Here is a 27,720-nt window from a genome sequence, read left to right as displayed (position 1 = left end):
ACTTCCAGATAGAGGAACTAGGAAAAGGGGCTTTATTATCCAAAATCCCCATTTTTTTCTCTCACCACTTCATCTCTGAAGGCTCAACACGGAGAGAACCTGATTTTTTGGCCAGAGAACAGAGAAAAGGATGCCCTGGGATCTAGAGAGAGTATGGGAATTGTACAGAGATCTGAGGAGGATCCTCTAATTCTGTGCAGGAACTTAAAAGTCTTGGGCTCACTCTGGAATTGTGTTTGCGTGAAACAGGCCCAAAACAAACCCAGCAAAGGCTCTGAGAACAAAAATCTGTATAAACCACGAACTCCTGAGTGGCACATGCTTTGAGTACACCTAAACAGCAAAACGCAAAATGCTTGTAAGATGGAACTGACGTCAAAACCACTACAAAAAGGGAAGACAGAAATTGCATCCTGAACCTAACCAAGCTGAATGCCTGCTAAAGAAAACAAATCAACATTCTTAAGATGATTTTAACAAAGTCCTACAATATAATACTGAAAATGTCCAGTATACAAGCCAAACTTCCTGGACATACAAACACACACACACACACACACACCAGGAAAACGCTCAAGTGAAAGGATAATCAACAGATGCCAACCACAGGAAGATGCTGATGTTGGAATTATCAAACTTTAAAGAAATCATAATCATCTCCAATAAGGCAAAGGAGCAAATTCTTGAAATAAACGCAAAAACAGAAGTTTTCATCAAGGAAAGAAAAACTACAAAAAAGAACCAACTGAAAATTTGAAAATTTTAGAACTGAAAACTAATGTCTGGAAGGAAAAGGTAGTATGGTGCTAAATACAAGAGCTACAAAATGTTTATGAGTGACTTCATATATTTTAAGAAGCAAAAAGTCAGAATCATGGAATTTTTACATTTTTTTAAATGTGTATTTTTTTTGAGAGAGCAAGCGTGCACAAAAGTGGGGCAGGGGAAGAGGGGGGCGGGGGGAGGGCAGAGGATCCAAAGAGGGCTCTGTGCTGACAGCAGACAGCCTGATGTGGGGCTCGAACTCACGAACCGCGAGATCATGACCTGAGCCAAAGTCAGACACTTAACCAACTGAGCCACCCAGGCGCCCCCACATCAACATTTTATATAACAGTTAAAAAATGTTCAAGAATAAAAATTTAGTAAGGTATTCTAAGAGACAGAAAGCTAACATACATACATTATTAACATGGAAATATGGAAACACCTAATATATTACATGACAAATATAAAATATCTGTAATAACTAGTTTTATAAATGTAAGAATTAAATGTAAAAATAAGAAAAACATTCAGAAAAATGTGTTATAACTGAATATAATTTATTAGGCACACATAATTTTCTTACAATTAAACAAAAGTCCTACCACACATTCCTTTTTCTATTTCATGCATTTCTTTTACTTTTTTTCAAACCATAATTTAATTAATCAACTAGATGAAAACTTTTTCATGGTAATTATAGCCCAATTAAAATAAAACAGAATAAAATAGAAAATAATGAAGTACACACTGACTACTCTTGGGTGAGACTTGTGTCCTGTTATATTTACATATGTGACTATTGGCTCATGACACATATTAAATTGCTTCTTTTTTTTTAATTTGAGAGAGAGCAAGAGAGAGAGAGACAGCGCACGAGCAGGAGAGAGGAGCAGAGGGAGAATATCTTAAGCAGGCTCCATGCTCAGTGTGGAGCCTGACATTGGGCTTGATCCCACGACCCTGGGATCATGACCTGAGCTGAAATCACGAGTTGGACACTCAACCAACTGAGCCACCCAGGTACCCCCACAAATTATATTTCTTATTGTGGGTTGTAAAAATTTGAGACACTGTTCTAGCTAGCCCACAGTCATAAGTAGAAGGTAATACTAAAATTAATTATAAGGAAAGTAAAACATGATTAAATTCTCTCTGGATAATTCTTGCCAAAGGCTGAGTCTAAAGTGCAATCTGTTTTATTTTTTTAAAGACAGCAAATACCTAGAAATGTAAAAGACATAGTGGTACAAAACTCAGACTTTTTCCTAGTTGTAATCAGTAAAATGGGAAAAGGGAGTTAACTTTCATATCTTAAATCACACTGTGCCACTAGTGATGTATATATCCTCCTGCAACTGTTATACACCCTGCTTATGACCTTCACAGCAATCTTATCACAAGGGTAAATTTATTTGGTCATAATTTGTTCTCTGTTTAGTCTGTCTGTCTGTCTGTCTCTATCTACCTACCTACCTGGCTATCCATCTTTCCATTCATCCACCCACTTTGGAAAGCACTGACCTCACATATTGTAAACCTTCAATAAACAGGAACCAATATCAGTATCTTTTATTTCATATCCTCCACAATGTCTAAAATAGTTCCTTGAACGTATCAGGTATCCACATATATGCATATTCAACTTTGATCAAGCAGCTTACTGGGTTCCAACGGTAATCAAGTAACCAAATACAAATCGGCAAAAATTTATCAGGCTTCTTCATATTTAAATTCACTCAAATGAAACAGATCTATTTTGCTCAAAGAAGTGGAATATGAAAACCACAGGTAAAGATATACATTTATTTTTCCCCCCTGAACTTCAATCTTTCCAGCCTTGGGCACCTGGGTGGCTCAAGTCTGTTAAGCATCCATTCTTGGTTTCGGCTCAGGTCATGATCTCATGGTTTGTTGAGTTTAAGCCCCATGTCAGGCTCTACGCTGACAGTGTGGAGCCTGCTTCCGATTCTCTGTCTCCCTCTCTCTCTGCCCCTCCCCTGCTTGCTCGCTCTCTCTCTCAAAAATAAACATTAAAAAAAAAAAAATCTTTGCAGCCTTTTATTTATAATTCTATGCCAATATTCATGAAAATAAGAAATTATTTCAAAGCAGAAGAATGCTTCACTCTGAAATAATCCCCAATATCATTTACAATATTGTATAATAATCATTCTTCTATACAATTTTCAAATTGACTTTCAGAGTTAATCATCACCACTCAATATTCTTACTCAGATCAATAAAGTCTTATTATCAAGGTGTTATCAACTAAAAACAAAGAACTGAGAAATACCAAGCCAAATTCAACCAATTAATAGGTCAAAGCCAAACAATGATTTAAATATAATTAAACCAACAGTCACTAACTAGATCTGCAGATATGCACAATATTAAGCCCTTAAGAAACAAAAAAAAAAAAAAAAACCAACAACAACAAGAACAACAACAACAAAAACCTTGAAGAACTTCACCTCAAATATGTAACAATCTACTGACATAGAAGGGGAGGTCAGTGACATACCATTACTATGATATAGCAGATTCTTAGCATTCTGAAATTCACCATGGTCAGCTAATTATCCCTAATGTCTTTAAAATGTAATCACGGGTAATTCTGTGAAGACACTAATTTGAGGTGTGTATATTAAAAAACTGATGTATGGGAAAACAATTTACTTAACTATTAGTGGCTGAGGATCTTTGTTTCTCTTCTCTCAAATTCTCATTTGCATTTAACAGAGGAATAATATACTAAAGTGGTATTTAAAATTTGGGGGACCCATGAGAAACTGAAGATTTTGCCTCATGAAAACAAAACACATGGCATAATTTAGTGCCAGGATAAAAAATGCTACATTCAAACAAATGAAATGTATATGCATTTGCTAACAGAGAAAAGGTTTAATAAAGAAAACGGAAGTGAAATGCGCTGACTGGAAAAAGAGAGCATTTCTGTTAACAGCTGTGATTCTGCTTCCACACTATTTACATTCATAACACACTCATCAATAAATCTCTCTTTACAAATAGCAATTTTCAAGAAGGATTGGAGAAGAGGGCTATTTCCTAATGGGAATTCATTAGAATATCAATAGAATGCTGTGCTTTCCTACTGGAGAATCAGAGTACCAAAACAATAAGACACATAGATAAGAATATATAATGCATACCTTCATATATTACTATAATGTTCCCATTTCATAGTGTTGTGTATATACGATGTATATGATAAGCACACTTCTACATTTACTTATAAATATCTTACTCATTTCTAAAATATAGTCTTATAAAAAGCCTGAAACCCATAGCTAAGAAGTCTGCACAGTTGAACGCAAAGGTAATATGAAATGTTTTTAAAAGTATAAAGCAATTCAAGCAAAACAGTTGTCTGAAAAGATTAATGTAGTAAAAATTAATCTAATAATATAAGAAGACTTAGTTCTACAGTATGAACTAGAGAGAACAGAGAATAGTAAATTAAAAGCCAACTCAAAACTAACTATAACAAACCAAAGGGGGGACATAATGAGGACCTGGACTAAAGTATCAACATTTTATTTTTATTATTTAATACTAAGAATAAAAAGGAAGGATGCAGAACACATTTTTAAAAATAACTCATTGGATTTTATGACTGAGAAGATATAAATGAAAGAGGCAACTAGGAAAATTCCAAGTTCTCAAGTCTGGGTATTTGGGAGTATGATTTTACTACTGACATAAAGAGGAAGTCTAGGTTCAGGCTAGAGCATCCGGGGAGGACGGAAGACTAGACTGTAGGAAAAGCAAATAAAAGCCATGTCTTGAAAACCTGCATCAGAGCTGTTCCATCACTTTGTAAGACAGGAATCTGAAATAGCTAGCAGCTTCGTTCTTGAAACATCTCTTAATCGTATGCAGTTACCTGGGCAAGAGGGTCAGAACCCTGTCATGAGACAGGTGGAAAAGAAAAACCCAGTCACAATATTTTCTCTAACAATGAATAAGATGTGGCAATCAGGGGAAAGTGAAACATACCAGATGGGTGATGTCAGTCACAAGACAACATAACACAGAATATTAGTATTCCCATCAGGCCTCAGAGATGTGGCATATTAGAATGTGAAAAGGGGGTCCTGTATCTATGCAGAAGGGAAAGTAGACTACGTTGAACACACAGACAAAAATAATGTGAGGCAAAAAGCAACAACAATCACAGCTGATAACACTGTATCTCTGAGTGACCAGAACAAAGATAAGGCATAAAGTCGCAGATTTTTCTTTGGCCAGTGTTTGGTACAGGCTCATTTCCAAATATGTATAGTCTTTCCAGTTCCTAAGGACAAGAATTAAAATATTCTTTTATATAAAATGAGAAGAAAAAAAGAGAAAGTCTAAAAGAAGTTTGTGGAAGGAATACAAGTTTAGATTCAAGTGATAACAATATAATTTCACGTGCACATGGATACAAAATAACTAAAAAACATGAGACTGAATCCCAGAAGAGAAAAGCAAAAATACAAGTCATTCCTGAAGAGATAACAGTTAAAGAAATAAAGAATAAATACCAAAGACTAAGTATCAGAGAGAGAATAAGAACAAGAGCCTACCAGGCCTTCGGGTGAAATGATTCCAGAAATATGAGCAACAAATATACAGAATTAAAACAAGGGACAGGCAGTAGCATGATGAAGAAGAAAGATAGTAATAATGACTTTTCATACACTTTGTCAATTATTAAGTACTATCATAAAGGCTGTATCGCTTTTATCTTCAGAATGACACATTAATATTGTTCTCATTTTATAGATGGATAAATTTAGGGTAAGTAACCTAACGCAATTCAAATTGGTAGTAAGCTACAGAACCATGTCCCAAACCCAGTTCTTCTGCCTACCCAGACGCTCGGTTTCCAAACACCCAACAAAACAGCCCACCAGCTAGCAGCCAACTGAACATACACAAGTGAGCCACTGAGTAAGACGGTAGATGCTTGTGGAGACATTGCCATTGAGTAGCATCAACCTAACTAATAACCAAGAAGACTCTGATCAAAAGACATCAGATTATGAAGCTTATGCATCTACTGACCAAGTAACAGCTAAACAAATTTCACTTCAGTATGAATTTTAAGCAATTGTCAAATAAGGTTTAACAATCTTCCAACCTTTAACAAGCAAGCTCACTCTCTAAAGGATTTAGTCAGGGGCACCTGGGTGGCTCAGCTGGTTAAGCATCCAACTCTTGATTTTGGTTCAGGTCACAATTTCATGGTTCATGAATTCCAGCCCCTCACTGGGCTCTGCACTGACATCACAGAGCCTCCTTGGAATTCTCTCTCCCCCTCTCTCGGCCCCTCCTCTGCTCATGTGCGTGCTCTATCTCAAAATAAATAAATATTAAAAATAAATGTGCAGTTGATATATACAAAATGTGATCTCATTATATTAATTAGCATTGAAAAGTAGCAGTATCATTGGGTGCCCAGGCGGCTCAGTTGACTGAATGTCCAACTTCAGCTCACGTCATGATCTCATGGTTCATGGGTTCAGGCCCCGCGTTGGGCTCTGTGCTGACAGCTCAGAGCCTGGAACCTGCTTCAGATTCTGTGTCTCCCTCTCTCTCTGCCCCTCCCCTGCTTGCACTCTCTCTCTCAAAAATAAAATAAAACATTAAAAAAATAGTATTATTATTAAGATAGACTAACTCCCTCTTTCTCACAAAAGCTAAGAAACGTAGTATTTTGGGTTTGAGGGATATTATAAATGTAACATGGTAATTCCAAATGAAAAATTCCAAATATTGAAAGATCTCATTCACTGCACACTATCCACCTACTGCTCTCTTAAGAAATGACCACTGTTAAAAGACTGGTAGATTGCCTTCCAGAATTTTCTATATGCACCTATGTACATACACAAATACTGTAAGTGTGTATATATGTATCTGTGTAAAATAAATACTTTATACATTCTAGTGCAAAATTATACTCCTAATAACTTTAAAATAGATTTTCTTGGGGTCATCTCAGTGGCTCAATCAGTTAAGCATCCAACTTCAGCTCAGGTCATGATCTCACAGTTCGTGAGACGGAGTTCTGCATGGGCCTCTGCACTGACAGTGTGGAGCCTGGAGCCTGCTTCCAATTCTGTGTCTCCCTTTCTCTCTGCCCCTCCCTTGCTCACACACACACTCTCTCCCTCTCTCTCTCTCTCTCTCTCTCTCTCTGAAATAATCACTTAAAAAAATTTTAAAAACATAATATTAGAACTTGTATTTATTTAATGTTTATTTTTGAGAGAGAGCAAGCTAGGGAGGGGCAGAGAGAGAATCCCAAGCAGGCTCTGTGCGGTCAGCATGGAGCCCAACACAGGGCTCAATCCCTCAACCATGGGATCATGACCTGAGCCAAAATCAAGAGTCAGACGCTTAACCGAGCGAGCTAACCAGGTGTCCCTAGAACTTGTATTAACTTCGCAAATACTGAAAAAATAATTTTACTATTTTACTTAAACGAGCTTTTCTAAACATTCTAAAACAAGCCAATATTTTAAATATTTAAACAAATTCTTAGAGGTGGTCAAGGAAGGCATCATTATCTTTATTTTTGAAATAAGTAAACTGAAGCCAAGAAAAATTAATTAGAAAACTTGTTCATCAGGGTTAATATTAAAGAAATCCTAAAGGTTATCTTGTGTAACCCCACAACTATCTCTTCCCTTGTCAACTACAATCACATCCTACTGTGACAGTAACCACAGTGACCCTGCAGCCTTGCTTTAAAATACCTGAACCAGAAGCCTTGTAAAAACAGCAGTCCCAGAAAATCTAAAGGTAGTTACAAAGTAGCCACCACTATTAAAATGTGAACATTAGGAAGATGCTAAGGATACAGGCTTACAGAGTAATTGTACTCCTTTCCCACAAAGAAGGTGTAAGATACGTGAGCTTTGACCCAATGGCTTTTTCACTTTTCTGGAGAGGGATGAATTGCTAGAAAACTGCTGGCTAGAGGGGTGTTACTGTGTGGTACTTCTCTGCCAAGGTATGCATATTTTCCTATGGCACCTTATCTTATGGGCAGGAGAGCAGCAGTATAACATAATAGTTCATTCCTTATCCTGACCCAGGGGCAGCATGAAATGATAATAATCAACTAAAATTCCCTATTTCCACTCCTCTACATCCAACACACACACACACATTAAGTACTACCAAAATCTCACTAAACAAATACACGCTGAAAAAATAAGAATGCTAAAATGAGTCACAAGAGCAGAAATTCTAATTTGGTTGCTGACTATGTGTCTTTGATACTAAGTAAGTTTCATCGTCTCTCGGTCTTGATTATTCATCCATAAAATGAGTTTGTTAAGTGATACACATCTTTGTTTGTTTGTTAAGTGATATACATCTTTCAGGTCTAAAATCTGTAATTTCTGGAAATCAAGTCTAAGCACGGAAGTAAACAAGAAACCCAATCATAGAACCACACACTTCAGTTATGCCTATAGCTACAAATGTGTCACATGACTGTAATGGTCTCTGAGTACCCTAAAGTCAAAGGAAACAAATGATTCTCCATGGGAGAAACCAAAATCCATAAATATAAACAAACATACACATATATAAAAGTAACTCTTTAGTTTAAATTTTCCCTGAGATCCAAACAATCCAACTTTGTTTAATTTCAGTTCCCTATGTCTTTTGTGAAACATTGAAATGAAATGAGTTTTATATCCTTTAATTTTAGAAGTACTAATAATAATGAAATGGCCAAAAAAAAAAAAAATGAGAAAGAATAATTCATTTTTAAATCCTCTTCAAAACAGATCCCCACAAACCATATTAGCTGAAATTTCTCAGATAAATAACGGGTTCTATATTTCTAATGATGTAGTCTTTACCTTTACAATTTCACGTTCACAATTGGTTATTACAGACATAGTTAAATAAGATAAAGAATGATGTGGCTAACAGGAGCTAATAAAATGCTGAATGATATGAGTAAGCTCAATGTTAAGAAATTCTAATAAAAACCTTAAAGAAAATTAAATCAATCTTACTCACAGATCTCTCCATATACAACTTATATTTCAATTGCACAGAAGAAAAGCAATTGCATTATAAGCAGAGTTTAAAATCAAGCATCCTATGCATACAGAGTTGCTTTCAAATGTCTCATATTCACAAATACAATATAACAGAATGGATCGAAGTCTTATCTTAAAAAAAATAAATTAAAAAACTGAAGAACATAAAGATTCCACAAGATTTTGCCTTAAGCCTGCTTCTCTTTTCTGTATCATCTCCCTAGAAAACTCTCAAAATTACTACTGTATTCAGCAAAATAGTAAAAGTAACTTTTGGTGGTTGAGATATGGGTAGTATTTCAGTCCTTCCATAGTAAAGATCTTCCTTTTATTCCAGGTTATTAAAAACGATCTCCCTTCAACCCAACCCACCAAATTATCTTTCTCAAGTTTTTAGCTCCTCCTGATCTGCCCCTCTTAGTGATTGATACCATACCCCTTTATTTACTTTGTCACTTAGCTAAAGCCCTGGCACCACACTTGTCCTCATATCTAGCTCCTTATTATTATGAAATTTCTCTTGCATTCATCCCTTTTTCTTCTCCCTATTATCACTCTAGTTGAACCCCTCATCTTCTCTATACTAATTTAGCCTCCCTTCTAATCTCATCCCTCCATTGTCCTGCCCTGTTTCAAAGATACTACTCATTTTTCTGAAACACAATTTCAAAACCCTTCAGAATCTCCAATCCTCTTTGATTAAAAATGAGGTCTTACATACAGTGTACAAAGGCCCTTCATCAGAACATCCCTGGCCCATTTTCCATCATCTACCCAACCCCATCCCCTACCTAAAGCTTCTATTTTCTTGAAAATCATCTATCCTTTGCATCACATAACATCTCCTCTCTCATTCTGTATACATCATGACATACACAATAAAGAGCTTACACACAGTTTACACATGCTGTATCACTACTTTCTGTAACATAATATTCATTACACTACCTACTTGTAGTAATCTACTACTACTTTGTAGTAATCCATTCCCATTCTCACCCCTATTGGAATATGAATTGAGAAACAGAACACAGGTATCTAAGTTTTAAGGCTGATAACCACTCTGCAGAATACAATGCCTGATAGCCGGCACATATGCATAAAAAATAAAGCTCAAACAACCAGCAACTACTTCTTTGCAGCATTCTTTCCAACCACTAGTTCCTATTACATGAAAACCTTCATCAGCTATAATTACATTGTAGCAACTGGAAAATTCTAAGGAAAATAGAATGAAAAAATGGTCTAACGATCTTGAAGGACTTGTAAATAAAGAAGTTCTCACAGAATTATCTCGAATCATTAATTACAGCTGTAACAGGCCTAAGGCATCTTAATCCTTTGATTATGCAAATGAGTTAAAAAACTGGGAAATTCTGTACAAGGAATGATGTGGTATCTCTGGCCAACTCCTTTAAAATGTCAATACCCTTCAGCTAAGTTGGTTACAACCCTTGTTCCTACAATTGCCACAAAAGCAGAGACAGGCCTATAAAAAAGGTTTTGAGTTCTCCTGACAGAAATAGAAACAAGAATTTGGAAAATTTTGCTCAATAAGAGTAATTACCGTAATATTTTTCTTGGTGTAAAAACTTCAAGGTGTTAATAATCCTTACAAGAGCAGTTACTCATACCTCAATAAAGTTTTTAAAAAGGGCACTTACTGGTTAATTAAATGCTTGTAGAAAAACTACTCAAAGGTAAAAATCCTTTTACAACAAACTTACAACATTGTAAAAACTCGCTGTGATGAGTTTTATTCAGTATTTAGCCAGGGACTAGATAGGTAACCTGCACATAGCTCTGGAGCTTTTATTAGATAAATAAATACTCACACTATCAGGACATGTTCTCCCTATTTCAAGAAAACTACATTTAGCAACTTCAGACAGTATTTTAAAACAATTTCTTTTAATGTTTATTTTTTTTAAGAGACAGAGAGACAGAGTTTGAGTGGGGAAGGGGCAGAGAGAGAGAGGAAGATATAGAATCCAAAGCAGGCTCCCTCCAGGCTCTGAGCTGTCAGCACAGAGCCTGATGCGGGGCTCGAACCCACCAGCTGTGAGAACATAACCTGAGCCAAAGTCGGACACTTAACCAACTGAGCCACCTGCACGCCCCAGATGGTATTTTTAAGAATCATTCCATTATCATTCATTCGTTAAAGCCTTAAAGACTAATGTATCTGAATAATATTTTTTAAAGATTCTATAACAGGGGCGCCTGGGCAGCTCAGTAGATTGAGCATCCGATTTCAGCTCAGGTCATGATCTCATGTTCATGGGTTCGAGCCCCAAGCTGGGCTCTGCCCTGACAGCTCAGGGCCTGGAGCCAGCTTCTCCCCCCCTCCCCCCCCCCCGCCCCTCCCCCGCACACATTCTGTCTCTCTCCCTCTCTCTCAAAAATAAACATTAAAAAAAATTTTTTTTAAATTAAGATTATACAACACACATATATTTATCACTAAATTAAGTCTGGGTTCTTTGTCCCAATTAATGAGGCTTAGCTTGTCATCTTCTAGTGAGTTAGTATAGCTATAACCTGAAAGCATCAGGACTAAGAATCATTTTCAAATAAAAAAAATCACACTTCACACACACACAAAAGTAGTATTAGTAGATGGGAAGCAATGAGCCAAGCTTTTTAAAGTGCCCCTTTTGCTGCATTTTTAATCCAGTTTTCAAGAAAATGCTCACTCTGCAATTAATATGAAAATAATTTTTTTATTTTTGTAAGTATTTCTTTTTAAGTTTATTTACTTTGGGGGAGAAAGACAGAGACAGCATGAGCAGGGGAGGGGCGGGGAGAGAGGGAGAGAGAAAATCCAAGCAGGCTCTGTGCTGGCAGCCGAGAGCTCAAACTCACGAACCATGAGATCATGACCTAAGCTGAAACCAAAAGTCAGACACTTAACTGACTGAGCCACCCCAGGCACCCCTGAAAACAATTAATAGATAAATGTCACTAAATGAAAAAAACAAAAAACATGAATTTTATAAAACTGTGAAAACATCCACACACAAAACTGAATGTAAACTTGACGAGGGCAGATTTTTTTTTTTTTTTTTTGGCGGGGGGTAGGGTTGTGTTTTGTTGTGGAGTCTGTTTTGTACACTATTAAATCTCTAGAGCCTAGAATAGCATCTACACTTGGTGTAAGTGCTCAAAAATTTTAAATAAATTATTTTCACTAAGGCAGCTTTTTAAGTTGTTTGTTCCTATTGCTGATGTCCAAATAAGCCTATTATAAAGCCACAAGGAATATATCTTCCTGCTCAATTATAATTATTATAAGTAGCATACTATTAATCAAGTTCTCAGGTTTCAAAGTTTCCAGTAGGAGCCAGCAAGGTTATGGCCTATGGCCTATTTTTGTAGGCCCTCAAGCCAAGAACATTTTCATATTTTAAAAGAACTGTGAAAGACCAACAAGAATATGTGAAAGAGGGGCACCTGATGGCTCAGTCGGTAAATGTGCAACTTCAGCTTGGATCATGATTTCACGGTTCATGGGCTGGAGCCCCCTATCAGGCTCTGTGCTGACAGCTCAGAGCTTGGAACCTGCTTCGGATTCTGTGTCTCCTCTCTCTGCCCCTCCCCTGCTCTCTCTCTCTCTCTCTCTCTCTCTCTCATAAATAAATATCAAAAAAAATTGTTTTAAAGAATATGTAAAAGATGGGCACCTGGGTGGCTCAGTCAGTAAGCGTCTGATTGGATTTCGACTCAGGTCATGGTCTCACGGGTTCATGAGTTCAGGCCCCATGTCTAGCTTTGCACTGACAGCATGGAGCCTGCTTGGGGATTCTCCTCCTTTCCCTCTCTCTCTACCCCTCCCCCACACTCACGCACTCTCTCTCAAAATAAGTTAAAAAAAAAAAAAATCTGTGAAAGAGACCTCAAGTGGCTAACACAACCTAAAAATATTTACTATTTGGTCCTCTAGAGAAAGAGTTTACTGGTCCTTGTGGATGGAGATTCCACTCACAAGAGAATGAAAGCTTTTTGAATACACACTTCTTTCACCTATGAATCTACAATATTAGAAACACATCTTTCACCTAAAACCTTCTCTACATCTAAACTTCTGAATTCTGGCTTTTTGATTTGAAAAATGTTAAGAAACATTTTTAAACCACAACATAAATGGTTACAAATGCTGAAACTAATAAAAAGGGAAGAATAAAGTTAATTTGGGTTTAATGTCTTCCACACTAAAGGAATAAAATACCAAAAATGGACAAAGGAAGAAAAAAAACAAAATGGAATACAAAAAAACCCAATCTAATTATACTTCAAATGAATAGCAGAACCACATTAAGGGGAAAAAATTAACCAAGCCATGTTTAAACATAGCATTTTGACTATATACCCTCAGGTAAAAAAAAAAAAAAAAAAAAAAGAAAAAAGAGAACTATAAACAAATATTAAATGCTCATTAATACGTTTGTTTTCAGAGACATATGGTTTAGCAATTCTGAAACTACTTTCTGTGTGTTTTAGGTTTGATCAAGTATGTAAATACACTGTGGGTAACAGAAACTAGTTTTCTTGCTGTCAGAGAAAGTAATTACAGAATTGGAAAGGGGAAAAGCTAGAATGAACCCTACAGTTGTTGGACTGGAACTGGAGGTTATCAGGGTGAATCCATGGCTTTTTAGATAGGCAGACAGTTAAAAACCAAAAATTTATGTGTATATATGTTTATGTACATATGTATACATGTATACATGTATACATATATGCAGTATTGTTATATATTATATACATATGTATATAATATATATAATTTCTAGATTAATCCACTAATAAATATCCACAAGAAGAAACTAGAATTCCTTGGAGGAATGGCTGATTCCAAGGCTGGGGTGGGAATATCTTATTATGTAAGAAAGAGAATTCTCAAAACATAACGACCACACATCAAAAGGACACAAAAGACAGCTTGAAATAGCTCTGACTGGTCAAAACTGAGACACTCTCCATCAAAAAACCCCAATGATTAAAAAAAAAAAAAAATCCACGAGTTCATACTGATATGCATACATATACATAAACACATTAAGGGGGAAGAAGGAAAAGCTCTTACAGAATGCTAATAATAAAGAAATGATAGACTTAGAAAATCACCTTTTGGCATTAGTACTGATTCAAGGCAAGAATTAAACAGATGCTTAAACAAATGGGTTAACGTTCGATAAGCAACAAGGTATGTGCTTAGTTTCAAAATACCTCCCCATAAGATACTTGTTACAAAGGGATAAATAGTATCTTTACAACAGAGAAACCTTGGGAGGGGGGAGGGGAGTTAACATTCCTATTAATGGGATAAATAGACACCATGTGCTTTCTGAGAACACAATATCATTTCTGCAGAATGCGAAAAATGTGTAAGCTTAACCTAATCATTAAGCAACAGAAGAAAACTCAAACTGAGAAAATTCTAAAAATAACTGGCCTATTATCATTCAATACAATCAAAGGTCATAAAAGACAAAGAGTTATAACCAACTGTTTCAGGGTAAAGGATACTGAAGAAACAAGATGAATGAATTCAAGGTGTGGAGTAGCATTTACTCTTTCCGTTATTAAGGACATTACTGATATAATTAATAAAATCTGATCAAGATCTGCAAACAACTGCATTATATCAAGGTTAATTTCCTGATGTTGATTCCTATACTATGGCTATGTAAAAAAATGTCACTGCTTGTAGAAAACAGCCACTTAAAAGTAAAATGAATTGCATTTCCTATCAAAATGCCCAAAAAAGTTTGTGTGTTTTCATGTGCATGTGAAGAGGGAGTGAACAAAACAGCAAAAATGGTTCATTAACATAATTAGGTAGAGAAGTCAAGATGAAGTGTACATAAAATCCTTCATTCTTGTAACTTTTCTGTAAATCTGAAGTTGTCAAAATAAAGTTCAAAAGTGGGAAAAGGCTAATTTATACTTGGACATTATGACAGTAAAAAGGAATTGTGAAAAACTGAGTGATAGTTCTTTACACAAGGGTAAGAACATATCTCAAGCAAAGGTTGAAACCTGGGTCTGTCTCTTCCAGTTTCAGCTCTAATACTTACAAAGTCACATTTTGTTGGTAAAACCACAACGGTGGCCTCAGTTTTCTAGTTGGTAAAAGGAGAGTAGCACCTATCCTTTTCTCAAAAGCTTATCCTAAACTTCCACTGAAACTTGATGGTTGGGGTCAAGAGGGTCAGAGCACAACACTATATACTGTAAAGTGGCTCACTTTTAACAATGGTAAACAAAAGTATTTCAAAAAGACCTAAGCCACACATCTTTCATCACAGCAAACAGCTGTTGCAGAAAGTAGGTATCTGCTATATATTTTGGTTTATAAAAATTTTCACTTACTCAACATTCTTTTTACCCATATACTTCAAATATTTCAATAAATTCAAACACCCCAATCTATTTATTTTTTTACCATAAAACTTTACAGTGTAAAAATCTTACTAAATTTTAAAAAGCCATGAACTAGGATTTGGTCAACTTATTTTTTTAAGTAAAATATAACTGACATAGAACACTATTAGTTTCAGATGTACCAGTAAACCTTTTAGGGACTGTGACCCAGTATAAAAAGATCTTTATATCATTTCCAAAATTCTATATACCAAGACGTAAGATACACAATCCAAAGTGTTTCATCTTTCACTGACAAGCTACTCAAATTAGCCCTAAGGAATCCAATCAAATTCAAAGAATAAGCGTTTATAAGAAAGAGAACCCGATTTTTTCATGTACTTAAGCAAAAGTTTGCTTTAAAAATAAAAATACTTATTAACTTATTCTCCAAATTCATAAAGGTTTCGTCACCACTTAAGACAAGTTTTTAATCATTTGCATGTGGAGACAAATACTTCAGTGACAAAGGGAAACATTCCTACAGCTGTTATGCAATAGTTATGATTTCAAAATAAAAACTGATTTCTATAAACACATGATACAAAATTTGGTATAAAACTTAATGTAGCTCATCTTGTTTTCCCACTATTGAAACATAAGACCATGTTCTTGTTGAAAGAAGTCTACTTACTCATGTCTATTTTGAATAACAGATGAGCATTCTAGACTCTTTAAGGCAAAATGCTGAGAGGAGCAACCAGAAGTGAGAAGGGCTGCGGCCAGCCGGTCCCCAAAGTGCAGAGCCCCAGCGTCGGGCCTGCCCGCATAGCCTCACCAGCTCTGCACCACCTCACTCAGGCACATAAGGCAGATCGAGGCAGGGGAGGATTAAAAGAACATCAGCTCCAAAAAGGGTATGCTTCCTGCTTGTCTTGTTTACCACTGTGTCCCAGCAGACAGAAAAGTGTCTGGTACATGGGTAAGCACTTTATTGGCTAAATGAAAGAATAAAATCCTAGGTCTTTCAAATCAACCTACACAAATTATATTAAGTTGTGGAATTATTGTAAAAACAAATTTGGCACACATTAACTTCATAGCCATAACTGTGTTTAAGACACGTTAACAAATATTCTCTATTCTCCATTCTGACCAAATGTGGTAAGGTCAAAGTTACCAAGACACTTCCTGACCTATAGTAGACGACACAATGCATTTACATATCCTTCCCTGAGTTTAAAATATGGTGTGTAAGAAATTCTTGTAAAACCAGATCAGAAGACCAAATGCATAAAATTAAAAACCAAAGCACAAATGCATCGTTTATCATCAAACTTGAGATAGAATTAACTTACATAAGAATTTACAGGCTACAGAAAAATTTCTTTTCAGCATTTATTTCTCATATCAGTAGCTCTACCAAAATCTGCTCCTTCATAATTAGAAAACCAAAAATTTGATGTAGTCTTTTTGTTTCTCCAACCCTGCAGTATATCTGTCAATGATCTATCATCTTATAGTTTGAAGAACTTCCTCAAAATATAAGATGTATTTTATTTCCAACCACCAAATTAACAGGTTTGCAATTTATTCACATTAAATAGGTAATGTTATATTCCTTTTGCATTACAGTAAAGTTATGTGGAGCAGAATGTAAGTAAATGCAGCAAGAGTATATATGATTTATGCTCACTATTAAGCACAATAACTTTTTTTTCCACTTAACCTACTTTTTGTGAAGAAATTCAACTATTCCCTAGATGTTCTCTTTAAGATTACTAACATATTCGAAGTGACAAAATTTATTCCACTTCCCAAGTATGGCCCATATAATCAAGACATCATTTCACTTCCAATTTAAACCTAGTATTTTCCAAAGGGCCTGCCTTATGTGCGTTATAATCATCTTACTATGCTTCTTGTGTCCATGCTGCTGGAAAAAGCAGTCTGTACAAGCAGGAGTAGAGGCACAATCCTGAGAGAGAGGAGTAGAGAAAGATGTTGAGAAAACAAAACCAGATAAAATGAGCTCATTCGAGTTCAGGAGCTCAGCCAGTGTTCAAGGTCAAGGTTGATTACATTTTCTCATACCATTTTGAGTTAGAAGTTGTCCAATAACAGCAAAACTGGCCCTAGAAAGAGATATCTGAAATTCCATGTGCGACTAGTAATATCATCACTAATTCTAAGCCAACTATACTTCTAAAAAAAGAAGCAAGCGATCATAAAATATGACTATTTAGGAATCTGGGGAATACAGATGTCCCCTAAATGTCAACCAAAGTTACTATAACAAACTCAGTGCTAGCCTAAATAAAATGATAGAGCTATTTCAATCTTGCCAAAAAAATGCTTACATTTAATCTTGAACAATTAAGACTATAACACTCCCAAGCATGTTCTCAAAAAGCATTATTATCAATCTCCATTATCCTTGTTTTCTAAATTTTCAAAATAATATAAGGAAAAACCCCACAACTTTTATCATACATTGCTTTAAACTGAAAAACAGTAAAGCAAAAAAAGGTTTGGAAATAGCATAATCAAAAAATGAAGCTTAATCTAACTAGAACCTTCAAATGGAATAGTCCCCTCCCAATGATCTCTCCTTAGTAAACTGAACATTACAAACAGATCAGAGTTTCAATTAAAAAATTTCTACCCCCACATTAATTTTATATTTAATCAAAGAATCTTCTAACAGGAAACCTAAATATCTCAAATCAATCATTTTCTTTACATAGGAGAAAACCAAATGTCCAGAAATGTTAACTACCTTGATCCAGGTCATTCAGTCCATAGAATACCACTCATTCATTCATTCAAGAAGTATTTATTTGACACACACTATGTATTAAGGTACTGTGCTATGTACTGAGGATATGAGGCAATGAAAATATATGGTCACTGTCCTCATGAAACTTATCGTCTGGTAGGAAAAACTATTATTATATTACTTACAGTAATCACTAAGAGTGAAAGTACAGTTTTCTAAGATCATGTAATGGGAATTAAATCAGTGATTCTCAACCAAGGTCTATTTTGTTCCCCAAGGGGCATTTGATAATGTGCAGACATTTCTGGTTGTCACAATAGTGGCACCTTGTGGGTAGAGGCCAGGATCACTGCCAAACTTCATATAACGCACAGAACAGCTCCTCACAACAAATAATTATCCAGCCCAAAACATCAATAGTACTGAGGGTGAAAAACCCTAATCTAAACCACTGGAGCAGGGAGGCGTTAGTGAAGGGTTCCTCCCTTTATAACACTAAGTATGCCTATCTTTAAGAGAGTTTCACAGCGTGGAAACAAAAAAGATGGCTTGATTGATACAATTAACCAAAGTACTCACTAGAAAGTTAAAACAGGAAAGGAAAGGATTAAAACAGGAAAGGAAAGGAAATAGGAGACAGATTCCCTGGTAGGTGAAAATGAAACAAAAATGCAATGTCTTCTGGTTGCTTCACATAAAATTCCTTTCCTGAACCACAGACAAAAGAAAAATACACAAATAAAAACAAAATTCACACGTTTTTATTTATTACTCCCTCTACCTTTTCCACTGTTCACCATCCCATGTCTACTACTAGATACTGGTGGGAAGATTATAAAAAGTCCTATAGTTGGACAAATGAACACTATGGAAACAAAACTGGAAATGAAATAAAACAGAGATGGGACTTCACTTTCAGTGTGAAAGACAAGACACAGAAGAGGAAAATGTCCTAGGTGTTAACGTGACTCTTAAAAGTCTACATCTGCTAATCTTGACTAACTGAAGGATCCTAAGGACAAAACACACCAAGAATTTAGGCATCCTAAAGATGATAAAAGGTACTAGAACCATTTCAGAATTTATGAACCAAGGCAAATCCAAAATTTGCATTGTGGTAATTTACTGGACACATCTCAAATCTACATATCTGGTTCTTTATTATCCCACTCAGCCTTTTCTGAGCAGCAAGAGAAATGGATCATGATAGAAAAAACAACTATAGTAATTCAACAAGCTATACAAAGAATCTAGGGGGAAAAAACTGATCACTAACTGGTATTTGATTATGTTAAAGTATTAATGTTAACTTGTTGAAGTATAATAAGTCCTTAAAAATTTAAAGAATCCAACACACAAGTAAAATTCATTTCCTCTAGTTACTTTGTCTAAGTATAGCCAGTGCATAACAGATGCTTATATTTTCCATGTATTACTTTAAGAGCTCCTTGATCATGGGGGCGCCTGGGTGGCTCAGTCCATTAAGCGTCCGACTTCAGCTCAGGTCATGATCTCACGGCTGGTGGGTTGGATCCCCGCATCAGGCTCTGTGCTGACAGCTCAGAGCCTGGAGCCTGCTTCGGATTCTGTGTCTCCCTCTCGCTCTCTGCCCCTTCCCCACTCACACTCTGTCTCTCCGTCTCTTAAAAAAAACATTAAAATAAATAAAAAAATTATTTGAAAAAAGAGTTCCTTTATCATGAAAGTGCCCTCTCCAATTAAGTTATGATTTTCTGAGGAAAGAGTTATGCATTGCTAGTCTTTTCCATCTTTTCAAAAACAAAGTAATAACCCTACCACAATGACCACCATTCAGTGGCATTCTTAGGGACAGCTCACATAAAACTGCCGCATTCCAGTAATCAGCTGTGGTCCTAAAATAGTTAACAGAATTTAAGCAGACCAACGAGTCCCCTTTCACTGAAGTGAGAACTCTAAACCACCGTAACAAGGGTATGACACCATCTCGGAGCAGCTACAACTACAATACTTGTAATGGTAATAATTCTCTCAGTTAACTGCCCAGGTCAAGCACTGACTCTTAGGGAATCTTATATTCCAATGTGGACAAACTTTCTTTCATCATTTCAGAACTGACATTACTGCTCCTGGGATTAACTCATCACAATGATGACGCTTATCTGTAAATGACGGCTTTCTCACAAAACTAGCACAGTGGGCACTTAAATATCAGTTCTTAGACCTCAATCTCATTGAACTCAAGATAACTAAGGAATTTACCACATAAAGGATCTTCTGACAGTGATTTTGAACACAGGGAAGGAGAGGGCACAGACTCCCTTTGACAGATTATGGTGGGTAGGGGTGGGGGCAGCAGCACCTGTTGACCATGATTCAGAAACACGATGCATAAGGCATGAATTTTCAGACTGAAACTCATCCATGGTTTGTAAATTAAAAATCTATATTCTTAACTTGGGTTGGCTGGCTGGCTCAATCGATAGAGCATGTGACTCTAGATCTCAGGGTTGTGATGTCAAGCCCCACGTTGGATGTAGAGATTACTTAAAAATAAAATCTTAAAAAAAAAAATCAATATTCTTAACTTTCAAATCTCTGGTACTGTATGTCCCTATTTTCAAGCCAATGCTGGAAGGGGGTCAATATTAAAAAACCTGAGAACTGGGGTGCCTGGGTGGCTCAGTCAGCTGAGGGTCCAACTGTTGGTTTCAGCTCAGGCCGTTATCTCACAGTTTGTGAAATCGAGCTCCTCACGTTGGGCTCTGTGCCGACGGCATGGAGCCTGCTTGGGATTCTCTCTCCCTCTCTCTCTGCTCCTCTCCAGCTCTCCCACACATGCTCTCTCTCTCTCAAAATAAATAAACTTAAAAAAATAATAATAACCTGAGAATTAGCAAGCCATAAAACCTAAGCATATTTTAAATCAGGCTTTAAAAGCCAAATTCATTATAAGTAAACATTCTAAAACATCCTTTTCTCCTAATACTATAACTCAAGATTCTTTTTTTATTTTTACCCTTTGCGATACATGATTTAATGGAAAATATTCATTACTGAACTATTTCCCATGACTATATGTTTGCTTGTAACAAAATTACTACAACAGCAAGCATTACATTCACAGAAACTATATTCAAAATCAGAAAAAAAGATTATGTATTTTGTGTTTAAAACAAAAAGTATATTCCTCTGAATCTTTTTTGACAGTACTTCCCTCCCCCAACACTCTATGACTCCATATTGCTATTTTTAAGCTAACTCCACATTCAAACATGGTGAAGTTTGAGCAGATTAGTAAATAAAAGTTGAAAGATTTTCTAACTTCTTTGAAATCCGTAGGGAGAAAGGGGAGCGCGCTACGTACACTAAAATGGAACTACTACTGCCAATTTCAAATTCCTGTAAAGACTAGATGAGAAAACAGGTTAAATATACAGCTAGCCATGTAAATATTAGGCCCCCTATCCTTAATGGCAATACTAAATTGAAAAACTGATATACCATTTCTATTCCACTGTGCTCTATTGTGACAACCATAGTGTAGTTAGCACCTTTACTCTATCACATGAGGGATCTTATTCAAAATTTTGTGGGGAGGGGGGGTGCTGGAGTGAGGGAAGATATATATTAGGAAACCCCTAGACAAACAGAAGAAACACCCATCAAAAAGGGGTGAGGTAGGAGCACCTGGCTGGCTCAGTCAGAAAGGCATGTGACTCTTGATCTCCGAGCTGGGAGTTCTAGCCCCACGTTGGATGCAGAGATTACTAAAAAAATAAACTTAGAAAAAAAAAAAAAAAGTGTGGGTGGGGGTAAGTCAAATCACTGCACTGGAAATAAGAGAAAGGCTTTTTTTTAAAAATATGTAATTCTTAAAACTTTAACATTCCATAGTGCTGTAACACAGTATGTAGCAAATAAAATGGCTACATAGAGCTGTTTTCTTTCCCGCACAGCTGAGAAACTATTAGCAATAAATTGGAACATACAGTACCAATATTTTTTCTTTTAGATTTTAAGCACTACATAGTATTGCTGAAAAAACCAAATTTTGTAGTTATTAGCTGTCAATTCATAAATAAAATGGAAAAAAGATTTCCAAGTCTACCGCTCTGTTTATTAAATGGTTAAAAAAGAGAAAGAAAATCCAATACCAAAAAAGAAAATCCTTTATAAAAAAAAAAAAAAAAAGTTTGTTTTCATCTGTGTCATTGCCGTGTACTGTAATATGGAGAGCCCAACTCACACGAATGTTATCTAACTTTTATTTAGCCTCTTTGCTAAGCTTCCCAAATGCCAATTCTTAAAAAAAAAGAAAAGGAAGAAGAAATAAAAGAAAAAAAAATGTAAGACAGTTTTAAAAAAAGCATTATCCTCTTCATATTATCAACAGTAACATGTCTGGTATTTTAAAAGGTGAATATTTAAGATTTTGTTAATGACACTATTGAATAGAGTACCAGCACTTCCGCATCAGAAGTTCATAAAATTCATGCGACTTTAGTTAACATCACATTAAAATTCTTTCCAAGACAGATAAAGATAATTCTGGCTATGTAGATAGGTGCTCGTTATGTTTAATGTTTGCATTAGGATCTATTTACGTCGGAGTTTTAAAAAAAAATAACGTACTTTATTAAAACCTGTCTCCTTTCAGACTAGTGAATTCAATTAAATAGTGAAAACTGGACGCCTGCTTTAAAATCTAGTGTTAGATTTGACATTATGAATGAGCCCGTGGGAAAGGCTTCCCCAACATCTTCCCTCTCCTGAAGCACAGACCTCTGCCTACCATTTGTGTCTTTATGCCCTAATGATGAGAGGAGGGACAAGTAACAATCCTGCGTCCCCATCAACCATTCTCTTAGCGTAAGTCCCTAGCTGGCAGGTTACCTAGCCAACAGTATCTCAAATATAAACAGTACGTACAACGTGACCATAGATCATCACCCCTGTTAGGTTCCCTTCCTGTACTACCCTCATCGGTGCCTGCCTCATTAAGGACCCCGGGGAAGTCTGGGCAGTGATGTCCGGCGTGCAGTTAAAATCCCGCAAGCTCACGAAAGAGGTGGGCGGGCCAGGCCTCGGCGGAACTGACCCCGAGAGACCAGCCAGGAGCCTCCGGGGGAGGGCCCAACGGGGCCTTCCCTCCAACCCCTAAGCCACTCAATAGGGCGCCGGAGACACCGGAACCTCCCTCCGCCCCGGGGCGGCCCTCCCCCAGCCCTCCCCTCGGACTCGGGGGAGGGGCGCGGGGCAGAGAAACACCCCTCCCCCTCCTCCCCGACACAGCTAGGCCGCCACTCGCCCCACCCTGGGAAATCCTGCAGGCCCGCACCCACCCGGCTCACGCGGGCCTCGTCCCGGTGGGAGGTATGGGTAGGAGGGGAAGCTAGACTGCAATACCAACCTCGCTATTGAAGGTTTTCACAGCCTCCATGTTGTCGGTGCGGAGGCCCCGAGCCCGGCGGCGGAAGAGGCGGCGGCCACTGCACTGGGTGGGAAGAGCGAGACGCGGGCGGCGGCGCCGCCGCGAGGAGGGGCGCCGGCGGGAGACCCGGCCGCTGCGACCCTGGGGCCGAAGCGGAAGGGCAAGCACTGGCAGGGAAAGACTCCCTCAGGGGCAGCGAGGCTCCGGCATGGCCGCTAGGGCGGGCGGAGCGCCGGTCTGGGGAACACAGGCGCTGCCGGGGCGGGTCGGCAGCGGGCGGGGGAGGGGCTGGGCCGCGGCGCCTTCTCTTCTCAGCCCCGCTCGGTCTCGGTCCTCCGCCCTCTAGCCCCGTCCCCTACACTCCCCACCCCCTCCTTCTTCTTCCTTCGTCAGACTCCTGTTTCACCTCCCCGCCGCTCGGGCCGCAGGAACCAGCAGCGCACAGCGAAGACGGAGGAGGAAGCGCTGGCAGCAGCGGCTGCGGCATCCAATATGGCGGACGCGAGTCGGGCCGCGCAGCTCGAAGATCCGCGGCGCCGGCCAGCGCGCCCCCTGCTGACTGGACCGCGCGGGCCCGAGCGGCCGCGCGGAAACCAACGAGCCAGCTCGGGCCAGAGCGTCGCCGCCCGGAGGTCCCGCTCCGCTCGGCCCGGGGCGGCCAGCTCCTCGCCCCCTCCTCGCGCCTTGCAGACGCGGGAGCGAGCGCTGCGGCCGCGTGGGGCGCCGCGGCCCGAGGGCCCTGCAAAGCGTTTCTCTGAGAAATGCCAAAGTGTCCCCGTAACACGACAAGTTTGGGAAATAATGTCCACGTTTCGGTTGTTTGCATGTGGATTGGCCCCTTTACGTGAGATGCTGGGTTCACGTGCCTTTGAGAACTTCACTGGACAGTGGCCTAAAGGTTAACAGCCAAGAAAAAAGTTCCTAGTCATTCATTTATTTAGTAACGATGAGTCCATGCATTTTAATAGCGTCTCGAGGAAATGTGAGAAACAAAAGCCTCGGATCCGGATGGGGGCAGGGGGACGAGGGAAGCACGCACACAGCCAGCAAGCAGCTCCGAGCAGGAAATGCACGCTGCATAAAATCCAGGGGGACTGGTGCACAGACAATGAGAGCATTTGTCTGTGCGGCGGGAAGCGGGTCCCAGATGCACGAGATTTGTATAGGTGAAAGGGAAACTCATTTTTAATGGCAGATGAATTATTTTAAAGGAATTTTGCCCTTGGTTGTTTGGAGTTGAAACGGTGAATACAATATTCGTGATGAAAAGGGAGATGCTGCTAGCAAAATGCCTGCTCTCACTTTGTGCAATGTAAAATAACCAATACCAAATTAAAAGCAAAATTTATTGAAATTAAAAGTTAGGGGTGTACCACCGAACCCCAAACGCTGCAGTCCTCTTGCTGAGAGTCTTTTTTTCAGCAGTCACCTCCCAAGTTCACTCAAAGGAACGGGAGGAAAATGGCAGGATTTTATGCTGGGGGATTGTTGGTCTCAAGGTACTTTGGTAAGAGCTGAGCCCAGAGCCTATGAAACGGAGAGGCATGCCCTTCTTGATTCCCTAGGGTCTAGGTCTACTCATTAACAACTTTAACATGGGGGCTGGCTACTTAAAAGGTAAAAAGGGCAACTTTTTCATCAGTAAGAGCTTATATTTCTATCTTCAAAACCTCAAATGTGGTCACAAAGTGCTCCATGTCCTTTGGCCTCCAATCCTCATAGGCCTGGCGCTTATGATCTCTTGGCCAACAATTGTTATAGCCTCCTAATTGGTCCCCTGCTTGTCGTCCTAAAATTCATTCTCCAAACTAGCCAGAAGGACTTTTTTTTTTTTTTTTTTTTTTTTTAACACAACTCAGATGAGGTCACTTCCTTGCTTAAATCCCTTTAGAATTTTCCTATTGCTCTTCAGATATTGTCATAACCTTTTACCAGGGCCTGAAGGCCCTGCCTCCCAGGGCTCATGCTACTCTGCCTTCCTATCTCCACTCTGTCCACCCTGGCCTCCTTTCTGTTCCTGGGCAACACTAAGCATTTTCCTACCTAGAACACTTGTATGTGTCCCTTCCCTCTGAGATGCTGATGCCGGGATTCTTTTCATAGTTGACTCATCCTGTCCTAGAGGTGAGGTCTGTCCTAATCAGTCCATCTAAAGTAAAAGTAGTGTGCTAAATTTGCACAATTACCCTACTCAGTTCTATTCAGACCAGATTCTAAAGCTCAACATCCACTGCTTTGGCCTGTCGGGGATTATTTATTCAGTCATTCATTAATGAACGTTGACTGAATTACCTAGGCCTGAGAGAGTAAAATGCAATATAGGCTAAAGAATAAAGCCAGTTGTTAATATGTTACATGGCTTGATTTTATAAAGCTTCCACGCCGGAAAGATAGCAAAGGGCATACTTTGATCAAGAGAAGGAAAAGAAGAGGGAAAAAGTAGAGGACAGCCTGAGCACTGAGATGAGAAGGAAGTAAAGCAAGAGGAAAAGTAGAGAAAGATCAGAGGAGCTACAGGGAGTCTGGAGGAGGCCCAGTGCAACAACTAAGTACGATGTTTTGCACAACCACGCATACCTCTACAATGTGAACATGGCAATACCCATATCTATAGTGTATGTACGTGTGTGTATTAGTTAGGGTTCCAATTCCCAGTATGACAAAACAAACCAATCTAAGTTAACTTCAGCATACAAGAATTCACTATTAGGATGTGGGTAGGTTTTGTCCTTGATTCCAAAGTCAGGAATGCAGATGGGCCTAAGAAACCAGAATACAGAAACCCTAAACAGCACCCTAATCTCTGCTTACCTGCTTTCATTTTCTTTCTGTTACTTTATCCAAATCTGTTTTACTAGTGAGATAGGACTTATGTTCCTGGCTTTATAGTTCTAAACACCTAGAGGACTTGACTGAACACTTTCCTGCTTTCAAATTCCAAGGGAAGGAGATGGAATTTAATTGATCCAACTTGGATTAGGTGACCATCACCAAAAAACTTAAGGCCATTAATTCATATTTTGAAGAAGAATGATAGGGGAAATAGTAGGCAGAAGTATTCCTGCCCCTGGAAGAGATATGCCCATTATAAACGATGAAACTCACGTTTTAGAGTTTGTGACATTCTCTTCTGAATGTGGTATCATGGGCCTGTCCCTTCGGATTTAGTCATTTCTGGGAATAACTCATAGGCTCCAATTCGCCGAAAGGTCAGAGTCTAGAGCAGCACTCACCACAGAACTTTCTGGGATCATGGGAATGTTCTACATCTGTGTCACCCAAGTCAGTAGCACTAGCTCTATGTGACTATTATGTACTGGAAATGTGGCTCGTGCAACTGAGGGAAAGAATTTTTATTTTTTATTTCACTCTAACTGATTCAAGTTTAAATGTGTGCTAGTGACGACCAGATTGGAAAGCAGAGGTCTAGCTAGAGAGGACTTGCTCCTGTGGGTAGGGCACTTCCTAGGTACAAGGGAATAGTTGTGAGATGACACGAAGCAAAAATCAACTTAATTATCAGCTATCAGAAGTAACAATATGTGTATATAAGGGGTTTCTTTAACGTTTATTTTTGAGAGAGACAGAGCGTGAGTGGGGGAGGGGCAGAGAGAGGGAGACACAGAATCCAAAGCAGGCTCCAGGCTCTGAGCTGTCAGCACAGAGCCCGACGTGGGGCTCGAACTTGGGAATGGTGAGATCATGACCTAGGACGAAGTCAGATGCTTAACCAACTGAGCCACCCAGGTGCTCCCGTACATGAGTTTTTGTTTTTGCTTTTGTTTTTAACTGGGACAAAAACCTGTTTAAACCAAAACTCATTCCCATCCAATGGGGGGGGGGGGGGGGATGAAAACTTGAGGATCCTTAGAAAACATTCTGGAATGGCTTGGGAAATAAAGGTATAGAAAACAAATGGGATATTATACAGTCAATAGAAATGATTAGACTTGGGGAATGGCATGGTGGTTCCTCAAAAATTAAACATAGAATTACCGTATCATCCACCAAGTCCACGAATGGGTAAATGCCCGAAAGAATGGAAAGAAGGGACTTGAACAGATATTTTTACACCCATGTTCATAGCAGCACTATTCACAATAACTAAAAGGTGGCAACAGCCCAAGCATCCATTGATTGATGAATGGATAAGTAAAATGTGGTATATTCACATATAAAGGAGTATTATTTAACTTGAAAATGGGAGGGATTTCTGACACCACAACATGCATGAACCTTGAAGACATTATGCAGAGTGAAGTAAATAAGACACAATGAGACAAATATCACATGATTCCACTCATATAAGGTACCTAGAATAG

At 38.4% G+C, this 27,720-nt stretch overlaps 1 protein-coding gene across 1 annotated transcript in view; it reads right to left on the bottom strand.

Annotated features, from left to right (window-relative positions):
- Window positions 1-23,994, bottom strand: part of SCAF8 (SR-related CTD associated factor 8) — a 96,583-nt gene extending 72,589 nt beyond the window's left edge. Inside the window, 4 exon segments of the mRNA XM_078447503.2 lie at window positions 17,121-17,150; window positions 17,152-17,184; window positions 23,378-23,461; window positions 23,805-23,994. Coding sequence (XP_078303629.2) covers window positions 17,121-17,150; window positions 17,152-17,184; window positions 23,378-23,461; window positions 23,805-23,885 — 228 coding nt within the window. The 5' untranslated portion in view covers window positions 23,886-23,994.
- Between the last annotated feature and the right edge of the window lie 3,726 nt (window positions 23,995-27,720).

Source organism: Panthera onca, chromosome B2, assembly GCF_046562875.1.
Source record: "Panthera onca isolate mPanOnc1 chromosome B2, mPanOnc1 haplotype 2, whole genome shotgun sequence".
Taxonomy (NCBI): domain Eukaryota; kingdom Metazoa; phylum Chordata; class Mammalia; order Carnivora; family Felidae; genus Panthera; species Panthera onca.
Note: the sequence above shows the minus strand (reverse complement) of the source record. Positions and strands in the feature narration are given on the sequence as shown.